This window comes from Varanus komodoensis, unplaced genomic scaffold, assembly GCF_004798865.1.
Source record: "Varanus komodoensis strain SLA01 unplaced genomic scaffold, ASM479886v1 scaffold33, whole genome shotgun sequence".
Taxonomy (NCBI): domain Eukaryota; kingdom Metazoa; phylum Chordata; class Lepidosauria; order Squamata; family Varanidae; genus Varanus; species Varanus komodoensis.
The window spans coordinates 180,950-191,408 of NW_025335817.1; the positions used below are offsets into that span (position 1 = coordinate 180,950).

The 10,459-nt window shown below is 49.5% G+C and overlaps 1 protein-coding gene across 1 annotated transcript in view; it reads left to right on the forward strand.

Moving 5' to 3' along the window:
- CSPG4 (chondroitin sulfate proteoglycan 4) overlaps nucleotides 1-4,879 on the forward strand; it is an 84,478-nt gene extending 79,599 nt beyond the window's left edge. The window contains exon 10 of the mRNA XM_044438564.1: nucleotides 101-4,879. Coding sequence (XP_044294499.1) covers nucleotides 101-2,061 — 1,961 coding nt within the window. The 3' untranslated portion in view covers nucleotides 2,062-4,879. The remainder of the gene's footprint in view (nucleotides 1-100) is intronic.
- The last annotated feature ends 5,580 nt before the right edge of the window (nucleotides 4,880-10,459 follow it).

Genomic DNA, 10,459 nt, shown 5'->3' on the forward strand with positions numbered 1-10,459 from the left:
GGCAGAATCACGCACACTGCATGTGTATCTAGTTAGAGTTCTGTTGTGAAGGAACGCACAGGGACAAGCTTCACAATGGTTTTCCTTCCTTGTCTTTCAGGCCTCACTGTTCCAGAAGCTCAAAGTGCTGTGATCAATGTCTCGTTATTGGATGCTTCCAACCTCCTCAGCAGAGAACCAGATTCTGAAAGAGCATCGTATAACGTGGTATTCCTTATTACAGAGCTACCCACTTATGGGACCCTGTCTGTCCCCGATGGACCCGTGGATAGAAAGCATCCCTATTTCCTGCAGTCTGACCTTCTTGCAGGTGGCTTGGAATATTCCCACCACGGGTCTGGAACCCTGGATGATCATTTCAGATTTAGTGCCTGGCTCCGACACAACACTGTGGGATCTATTCAACCCCCAGAAAAAGAAAAGGAATCTGTCATTTCTGGAATTTTCAACATTACAGTGAGTGACAGTAATGAGAGGTCACCACGGCTGGTCAGCAAAGGACAAATTCTGCAGGTCCTCCAAGGTTCTTCCATTGCACTCTCCCAAGAACAGTTGAATGTCAAGGACCCTGACAGCTCCCCTGAAGAAATCAAGTATGACATCCTCTCTGGGTCACCAGGCGGCTTTGTGATCAACGTCCATGATAAGCAGACGCCTATAACTCAGTTTACTCAAGCAGACATCAATGCGGGACACTTAATGTTCATTGCCAATGGAACTAGCTCTGCTGGAACCATAGACCTTGCCATTAGTGATGGAAACAACCCGAGCATCTTCACCTCTCTGAAAATAATGGTTCTCCCAGCTTTCACTTGGGCAACAGATCAGACCACTTTGGAGATACAACAGGGTTTGAACCAGGCCTCAATCTCCCACAATCACCTTCTTGGGTCTCTTGACCAACCAGACCAAAATACACTGTATAGGCTTATCAAGGAACCACAATTTGGCCAGGTCGAGGTCAACCGAAAGACTGTGACAGAATTTTCACAGAATCAGGTGGATGATGGAGAAGTGACCTTCAGTTTTACAGAGTTTGCCTCCTCTGAAGATGAATTCCAGTTCCTTGCCACATCAGGAGAGGTCAATATATCGGGGGTGGTACATGTCATGGTCAAAGCCTTGGTCAAAACTCAGCAAGAGGCTCTTTGGCCAAGAGGAACTACTATCCAGCTCGATACCAGCATTCTTGATGCAAGTGAGCTGGCCAACAGAACAAAGAGTGTCCCAGAGTTCAAAATCCTCCAAGCACCCCGAAGCGGCCAGTTTGTGAATGTCTCCAGTGACCTGAAGAACCAGCCTGTCCCCATTGATGCCTTCACCCAGCACGACCTGGAGAGAGGGCTAGTTGCCCTAGAAATAGGGGAGATGGCCGACCCTGAGAAAGGTATCCAGAAAGACAGTTTCCTCTTTGAGTTGGTGGCTGACGGGATCCCTCCTGCCTCAGAGTCAATGACCTATGCCACCGAGGCCTTCAACTCCTCAGCGTCCTACGGAGTGACACTGCTCAAAGCACCCAGTCTCCATGAGGCCAGCCACAGCCCCACTTCCCAGAGTATCACTCCATCTTCCCAGACATTTATGACCCGGCCTCAAGAGTCGGAGAAGCCCAGCCAGAATTCCAGCAAGCCGCGAGTTCTGCCAACAGTCCGAGCAGACCAAGGGCTGCCGACCAGCGCAGCTCCAGCAGAAAAGGGGACGCTGCTAGGTTTCATTGAAGCCAATATGTTCAGCATCATCCTTCCTATCTGCCTCATCCTCCTTCTCCTGGCTCTGATCCTCCCCTTGCTTTTCTACCTCCACAAGCGTAACAAGACTGGCAAGCACAATGTCCAGGGCTCACCCCCCAAATACAAGAACGGGACGCTGGTGGACCAGGAAACTTTCCGGAAGACAGAGCACAGCCAAGGCTTTCCTCTGATGAGAGTTGACACACTGGAGGCCAAAGAGGCAGGGCCAAACTCAAAGGGGGCAGGCCCAGGAGGGCAGCAGGATCCAGAACTGCTTCAGTACTGTAGGACATCCAACCCGGCCCTGAAAAACAGCCAGTATTGGGTCTGAGTGCTGGGCCAAGGGACCAAACAGAAGAACTCTCTCTGGGTTGAGCTCCATGGTCTCTGTGGTTGCCTAAGGGCCTTTTCACCCCTTCCCTCTGCTCTCCTCCTTCCTTTTTGCTGCTCTGTATAAGAGACAATACACAGAACGCAAGGAAGTCCCTGCATTCTCTGGGTTCCTCCAGACCTGCCTTCCTAGAAGATGTTGGTTCGCCCCAAGGAGATCCCCTGGAATGGCACAAGCGAGAACCCAACAAAGCTCTTTATTTTTGTTCTGAGTATAGAACAGTATAGATGTATAGAAAAGCTCAGATTCTTTGCTGAAGGATCAAAGCTTTCTTCTAAAGAAAGCAAAAGCTAAAGCTCTTGGGGATGTGACAATATGCTTAAAAATATGCAGGCCATGTGAAATCTTAGAATCCAAAGGGAAACCAAATGAGATGGTTCAGCGCTCAGGGGTGGAGCATCAGTGCCTTACGTAACTCTTCCCTGCAACTAGAAAATGCCAAAGCAAAGATGTGCAAAAAGGGGGAAATGTAACCATTGCAGAATGAGTTGTGCAAAACGAGAAAAAGCGTGGACATTAATGTAATTTATGCAGATTGCAGAATGCTACGTTTTAGATCTTGCACTGAAGTGATCATGGCATGGCCACATCTGGTGATCTTTACCAGCACGTGTGCAGTCCTGAACCTTTGGGTAGCTGAGAAATGGCCTGACCCTAAAGATGGATCAACGTGCCATTTGGTAGGCAATTCCGAGAAGCCTGCCAGGATGTGTGCGGGGAGGGGGGGCAGTTTCCCAGGCAAATATTTGCGCATCTAAATAATGAGGCATCAGGCGCTGCTGGTGAGAGCAGCACAAGGCATCGGGGTAGTTTGTTTCAACAAGCCAAGCACTGAGCCGTTTGAGAATGCTTTGGGTCATTCTGAATCATGCGGCCCAACCCACAGCAGGAGTTCTCCATGCACAGAAAGATTTCCCCAGATGTGTCTCCAAGCCTGGAAGATGAACAGTAACTCACACTGATTTCCATGAGGAGCCAAAAGCAACTCTCTAGGGCGAGGCAGTTCCGAAAAGGCACTGGCTGGTGTCTAAGGCTGGGAAATGGATCCCCAGCCAGGAAAAACCAAACCCAAACCCTACCCTACTAAGGAAAAAAGAAAGCGTGACATTACTGATCCCCCCATCTCTGTAGATATCTTTTGAGCATTTTGTGAGATGGGCCATTGAGATGTTTGCTCAGAAGTCTAACTGAATGCAGTGGGGCTTACTCCCAAGTAAGCACAGCTTGGCCCTGCACACTTCAAGAGCTCCGTGGAGAACAGAATCAAAGGTGATAGACCTCTCTGTTCACTGCCTCCTCCAGTAATAAAACTAAGCAGGTCGTGTGACATCATCAATCTCAGAGTCTCCTTTCTATGTTCAGCGAGTGGAAGCCAATAATGTGCCACCGGCTAGGGAAATGTTGAGCTGCAGAAGGCATTACTGGGACGAGAAGGTCTTTCTGTTCTGCCACCATAGTTTTAGTTAGCTCCATAGCCACCAGCCAACCAGAGGCTGCGGCGTGTCGGTCGAAATTCCAGGCCACCTGCTGAGTGTTAGCCAGCATTAAACAAGGCAAGTCCGCAGCCCCTTTACTTCTGAGACAACCAATCAATTCAGGCAACATTCTGACATAAGGTGGGTTGCCAGGTGAGGTGTCCTAAGGCAAAAGCCCCTGTGAGGGATTGGTTGAACAACCTGGGTACGTTCAGAGCCTGAAGAAGAGAAGATTAAGGAGAGCCCAAAGTGGCGTTCAGATATCTAAAGGGCTTTCATGAAGAAGGCACAGCAAATGTGGCCTCTGCAGAGGGCTGGACGAGAATCAGTGAGTGGAACTGGCAAGGAAGTGCATTTCTGTTCAGCCTCGGGAGAAACGTGCTCCTAGCCTTGGGAAGTGGTGAGCTGTCCTTCAGTGGAGGTATTTAGGGAGAGGTCCTCTGTCAGGGGGTGGTGCAGGTGGTCTGTTGGATTGAATGCTGCCCCCGTCCCTTTACTGCTGTGCTTTTTCGTGTCTCCGTGCATTGTTTTATTCAAGTTTTATTTATGAGTGTAAACTGCCTTGAGTGCCATTTTCCTGGGTAGAAAGGTGGGCTGCAAAATAAACACATCAATCAATCAATCAATCAATCAATCAATGCAGATCCTGCACTGAGCAGGGATTGGACCTCATGATCTCCAAAGGTCCTTCCAAATGAAAGGATCTACAATCTGATCATTCTAAGGAAACCCAGGGGACTCTTCCTTTCAGTTTAATTCTTGGTGCTCCGCCATCTTTTCTACCAGCACGGCCATCAATGACGGGCAAGCTGGCTCTGCTCCTCAAACCGGGAAAGCAGAAACACATTCCTTTCTTTTCCTTCTGCTGCCAGGAAATCCTCCAGGTCTCAAGAGGTTGTGCTTTGTCTTCCAAGTACATATGGAACATAAATGACAATGAACTGCTCCTCTGGGGTAGCAGAAGGTAGATCTATTTTGGACTTCAGTTCCCATAAGCACCTGCCAACATGGCTAGGGGTCAAGAATGCTGGGAGTTGAAGTCCAAAGATCTGTAGCTCCACTCGCTGCCCCATCTAGAGTAGACCATGGATTGTTTTGAGTGCACAGAGAATACAATTCCAGGATATCTGGGAAAGGACTGGTTTCGGTAGCCATAACCTTGTATGTTGTTTATTTTAAAAAAGAAAAGTCTATCAAATGTCGCTTCACACTGATAGGATATTTATAACAAGTTGACCAACTTTGTAAAGAATGTTGAAATAAAGTAGATTATTTTTAAACGATGTGGTCCTGTGAACACTCTCAATGGGGTGCTGTGTTTACAACAGAGCGACATTGACATTCACGATTTCCCCAGTGCCCTCCAGATATTTTGTAGTACCACGCCCATCATCCCCGATCCATATTGTCCGGGGACTGGGGAAGCTGTAGTCATAAGAGCATAAGAAGAGTCATGCTAGCTCAGGTCCAGGTTCCCTCGAGTCCAGCACTCCTCGAATTGGGCATGAGTGTAACAACACCTGCCAGAATATTTGCAGGTCACACCATTATTTAGCCATTCCAGGGATATGCTTCTTTCCACAAGCAATTGCTCAAATAGCCAAGTTAATCCTGCACCAGCGACTGCTGCGATTCAGTGGAAATTCCCTGCAACGACCGTCCAAGCCCCCTGGGGGCACTGGCTGGAACTGCGGAAGAATCGGTCCTCCAGATGTGAGGCTCAGCGACCTCCCTACGCATCTCTGCGTTGCATAACAGAGCAAGCGTTTGCCTTTGGGAAGAAACTGCTTCACTGGGGCGATCGTGTTTCGTGCTCGCAGCAGCCCAGCGAGACCAAGAAGGAATGACTCGCCAAAGGTCAGAAAACAAACTTCATGGCTGAACAGAGACCTGAACCCAGGCCAAGGATCCAAGTCCAAGATGGACATCTCGAACCAGCAGTCAAAGGGCCTGGTGCAGCTATTCCGGCTTTTCTTTCTTCATGGACTTTCCTCTGGAAAGGAAAAAAGACAGAAGAGGCAGTGGGAAACCCGGGGTAGCTGCAAGGGGGAGGAGCTGTCGCCTGCGCCACCGCTGAACGAGGCAGGGTGGAGCCTCTCAGTCCAGAAAGCTGCTATCTGCTGCAGCCACTAGCTTCAGGATCGATGCCAGCTCCAGGTTCCTGGGGGTCCGTGGGCAAGGCTCCCTTCCTCAGTGAGCCCTCCTTCTCACTACCGAGTCCCTAGTTGCACCTCATGTTCGCCTCCTCACCACTGCCACATGCTTGCTTGGCAGGCAAAGCGCCAGTGAGAAAGTCTGCAAGAACTGACTTCTCCTCCTTCTCACCACCACTGTTGTCTGGGCCAGAGCAGGAGGCAGGTGAAGGAGCAGCAGGGGGCTCTCGTCTGTGGCCCTCTGCTGGAAGTGCACCTTGACCGGTGCCCAGTTATGCTGGCTGTTTGTGATGGCAGATCGGATGCAGAGAGAAGATGAGGAGGGAGAGGAAAGTGAGGCTTGTGGACAGCTCTAAGGAGCCATGCCCAAGCTCCACATATACCTGGACCTCCACCTGGGAATTTGTGTACCTCAGAGGATTTTCCTCCTTGCCTTTCAGCCAGGCGGAACTCCTGAATCAACTTGCAAACAGGAAAGTCAAATGAGGCTAGGGATATACAGAAGTTTTGTGAGCAGTCTTGGGTCCAGCTGCTGGAAGGCAGTGATTCCAGGCAGCTTCCAGGCTCTTCCCTCTGGGAGAAGGGGACAGACGGAGGTGCAAATGGGCCTTGAAGGCTAGCTAGCTGTGGTGAAGGTGGCAAAGACACTGCCCAGAGCAATCTGCCGAGCATCCAGCTTTACCCTTCACCTCTGTCACAGCAAACAGTGCCACTTCTGAGTGGCAGCAGAGTCTGTCCTGTTCAGATGCTTCTGGAAGTTTCTGATCTTCTAGAAAAAGCAGAAAATAGAACGTCCCAGTGTACAGAAGGCATCTCCCTTGGCTTTGCTCCTCCACCCTGCGGGGAGGGTTAGGATTGGGATTGGCTGCTGGAGGAGGCTGGAAGCTCTGGATGAACCGAGCAGCGTGGACGAAGGAGAATCAGGCAGAATGAGTGACCACAGCACGCAGGAAAAGGCCTCCTCACGGGCAGGCCATGCCGATTCCCATCTCTGCAAGCCTACACCAGCTTTAAAACAACACATGCTGTCTGCCTGTTTGCCTGCACTGTGATATTTAGCTACTGCTTTTCCTACAGCTGCACTGGCGAAGCTGTTTGCAAAGGGGGAGCGGGAATGTCATAAAAACTCACACGAATAAAGACAAAGAGCAGTCAACAAGCCCCAGCACCAGCCCTGCAAAAGCCTTTATTAAGTCCCTGGAGTGCAGCTCGCATTCCTTCTGCGCTCGCGAGCCAAGATCGTGGTTGTGGGACCGGCTTCAGCCACATCGTCTGCAGGGCTGGATCAAAGAAGCGGAGCTGGAATTTCCCGGGAAAGAGGGGTGGGGGCTACGATTTCCTCAGTGCGTCGCTGTCAGGTTCAGAGGCGACATCCGTCCCAGTCGCCCTTGGCCGGGTCCAAGAGCAGGAGAGGGCTGAGCCATGCCTTCCTGCCAATCACCTTGGTGAGCTTCCAGGGGCAATTTGTTTTTCCACTGCAGGAAGCAGGAAGTGGTTGATCCAGCAGGGCTGGGCTACAGCGCCCCCTTGTGGAATGGCCAGAGGCGGTACTGCAGCTCTTCAGCCCACTGTTGGCCTTGCCAGCTCTGTGTACAGCTCGCCCAGGCAAGGTTCCTCACTTGGGTGCCTCATCTTGCTGAGCTGTCTAGAAAAGTGGATTCCATCCATTGAGTCCTTCGACACGTCCAGATGACCTCATAAACATTCCTTCCTCTGCACACCATTGAAGGATCCAAATTTTTATATTTATGGTTGAGAGAGAAGAACATGCACCCCAAACAACTAAACATTTCGGCTGAAGTTCTGGATCCGTGATGAATCCTCAGTGTGAAGAGGCGGGAGATGATTGGAAAATGACAGGGGGCGATTTCGTCTTAGTTCAGGGAAGTGCAGGTGAGGTTATGACCCTCTGTGATCATAGGTTCAGGGTGTTTCTCTCGCGTGTTAGGTGTGACACGCATATTTCCAAACAGGTCTTTTGCAGTGCTTAAGAGCATTCTGCTTCAGATTAAGCTCTGTCTCTGCTCCTCAGCTGGGGTAAAGGGAATGTTAATGAATATAGCGAAAGGAGAAAGACGTGCTGGACAAGTTTACAAATAACCTCAAATTCCTTTGGCTTGTATTCATTGAGGGCAATTCACCCCCAAGTAAAGCTGTTTGAAACGACCGGAATTTCCAGTGTATCCTACCAATGGACTGCTTAGCCACAGGAAACTCAAGAGATTTTCGTCCTCATTTTACAGATTCTGTAGCAACAAACTCCAGTCTGTCCCCAAATGTCCAGTCAGCATTGCCAATTCCTGGGCAAGTCCATGTGCAATCATTTTAACCATGTCCACACAGACCGTGTTGTCAGCTGCAGTCCCTTAAATTGCCACTTTCAAGAAGATCTTCAGACGAACATAAAAAATAACAGCACATGGATTGTGCCTGCCACTCGGGCAAAGTAGGTTCGGGCCAAGCCAAGTGGGTGATATTTAAATACATGGTGTGACTTTGTACTAGACAGATTCTCAGCCTCGCTCCTTGCCAGGGACCAAGGCTTGTCCTTGCCAGAGGTCTACAGGGAGATCGCTACCATCAAAAGCTTAGCACATTGAAAGCATCGGTCTTGGAGAAGCAATTCATTGCGTGGTGCTTGAGTTTATTGGATATACTTTGGTGAATGAAGAACTTTCACAAAGGAAATGTCTGTGGCCTGGAATATGAGAAGGGAAAACCCCAGCTGTGACACAGGGCCCTGCTCTGCACCTTTCATCTTGGGAATCTAACCCCGGCCCAACCTCACCTGATGATCCAAGTTACAAGGATGTGCCAGGAAAGGAGAGAGAGAGGAATTACTGTACGGTGGCTTTTGTGCTCTGCAGAAAAGCTCCATGTAAATCGGAGAAGGAAGCCGTATCTTAAATAACTTGCGTTTGTTCCCCTCTGAAAGGCTGATGGGTCACCTGCCACCTGTTGGACATCTAGAAAGGTTATCAGGTGGCTGTTACCTAAAGCCAGCTCCCTTCTGCCAATCCAGAAATGCTGGCCGCAGAGAAGGGAATTTCCTGGGCTTAGCGGCCGGCTTGTGTGAAAAGGACTGGAGTGAAACTTTATACCAACAGCTGGGTGTTAGTTCCTGCGGCAGACGCATGTGTTATGCAAGCTGCGAGTGCAGAGAGAGGCAGTCAGAGATTTCAGGGGTCTCCATCCTTCGGTACCCCTCAACCCGAGACCGTGTTTTCATTCAGGGGTTTCTGGCAATGGCTGGAATCAGCTAGGCCCAAGCAGGTTACTCTGAAGAAGGCAAGAGGAGCAAAAGAAGCTGTTAAGTCAGACATGCTGTCAAGGGACTTCAGGGCAGACCACGGGCTGCAATCGCGAGCATGCCTGCGTCCCATTGAAGTCAATGGGCATACAGATGTGTGGTCATCCTTAGGACCACATTGTTGGAGTGTGTGTGTTTTTAAAACAATCATCATGGCTCAGGGCTCTGCAGGCACCCTGACTGGAAGGAGGCATTGCTCCTGATGTCGCTGCCTGACAGGCGGCCCTCAGTCCTCAGGTAAAAGAAAGGCACTCTGTACATGCTCAGACAGTCAGAGCAGAAAGTTGCACACTTCGGCCAAAAGAGACTTCAGCATGAAACTGCCATGTAAAAACTGAAGCTGCGTAAATTTGCCGCAATCAGACTTGGCTGGCGAGAGGCAAGGAGCGGATTACTTCTGACGAAAGCCTTTGTCCTGTTTAGCTGTTAATGTAAACGAATGGTCCTGCTGTGCCAAGTGGCCATTGCTGGGGGAACTCACACACCCTGATAGTCTTTTCCTGTTTCCAACTGGGTTGCATTTCCTTGGTACTCCGGATTCCTGTGAATGTGGAACACGTACCTGGCCAGTCAGCCTTCCCTGCGTAATAATGCCTCCTTATTCTTTTTATGGAAAGAGAAGGAAAATATTTATAAATATTTACTGTGTTCAAACAGATTTCTCACATCTCCTGAAGAATGTGCTCTATTATTTAAGGCTTTAAGCGATGGGACGGCATAAAAAAACTCCAAAGAAATAAATAAATAAAATCAAAAAGTTATGAAAAGCCCTTCTTCCCCCGAGAACCCACCAGGGACTTCACCGTCCTGGACACCAACAGTGCCACTGCAATGGCACAGAATCTGCAGCCGAAATTCAGCTGCAGGGCAGCGAAAAAGGGACTCGTTCTCTTTAAACCAGTGTAAGTAGTTGTTTTCATGCACAAATGTGTTTCGTGCTGGTTCCCATTTTGCCTGTTCTCGCCACGGACTTCACCTAGAAGAGAAATGTCAGCTTTTGCCTCCACACTGCTGGAATGGTGGCAGAAGCAAAGGTGAGGGGCATAAAAAAGGTCTGGGGGGGGCACATGTTGTCCACCCTTGCTTTAAACAATTTCTACTTCTAGAGAAAGGCTGGAAGAACCTCAAATTGTCGCATGTCTCATCTGTTTCTTAGCCCTGCAAAGCTCAACTGACTCACAAGCTGGGAACGGTTAGCATCCTGCATCCCGCAAATGCTCACTTGAAAATGCATTTCCTCAAAACCAAACTCTACAGAAAATAGGGCCAGGATGGAGCAGGAACGCAAAATATGCTGTTACTTCTCTTTTTGGAAATCTAACGTGTGGGTCAAGTTCTTCCACTGCTCCAGAAAAGTTCTCTGTCCCCCACAAGAGAAACTTCCCAGGCCAGCTCTTCTC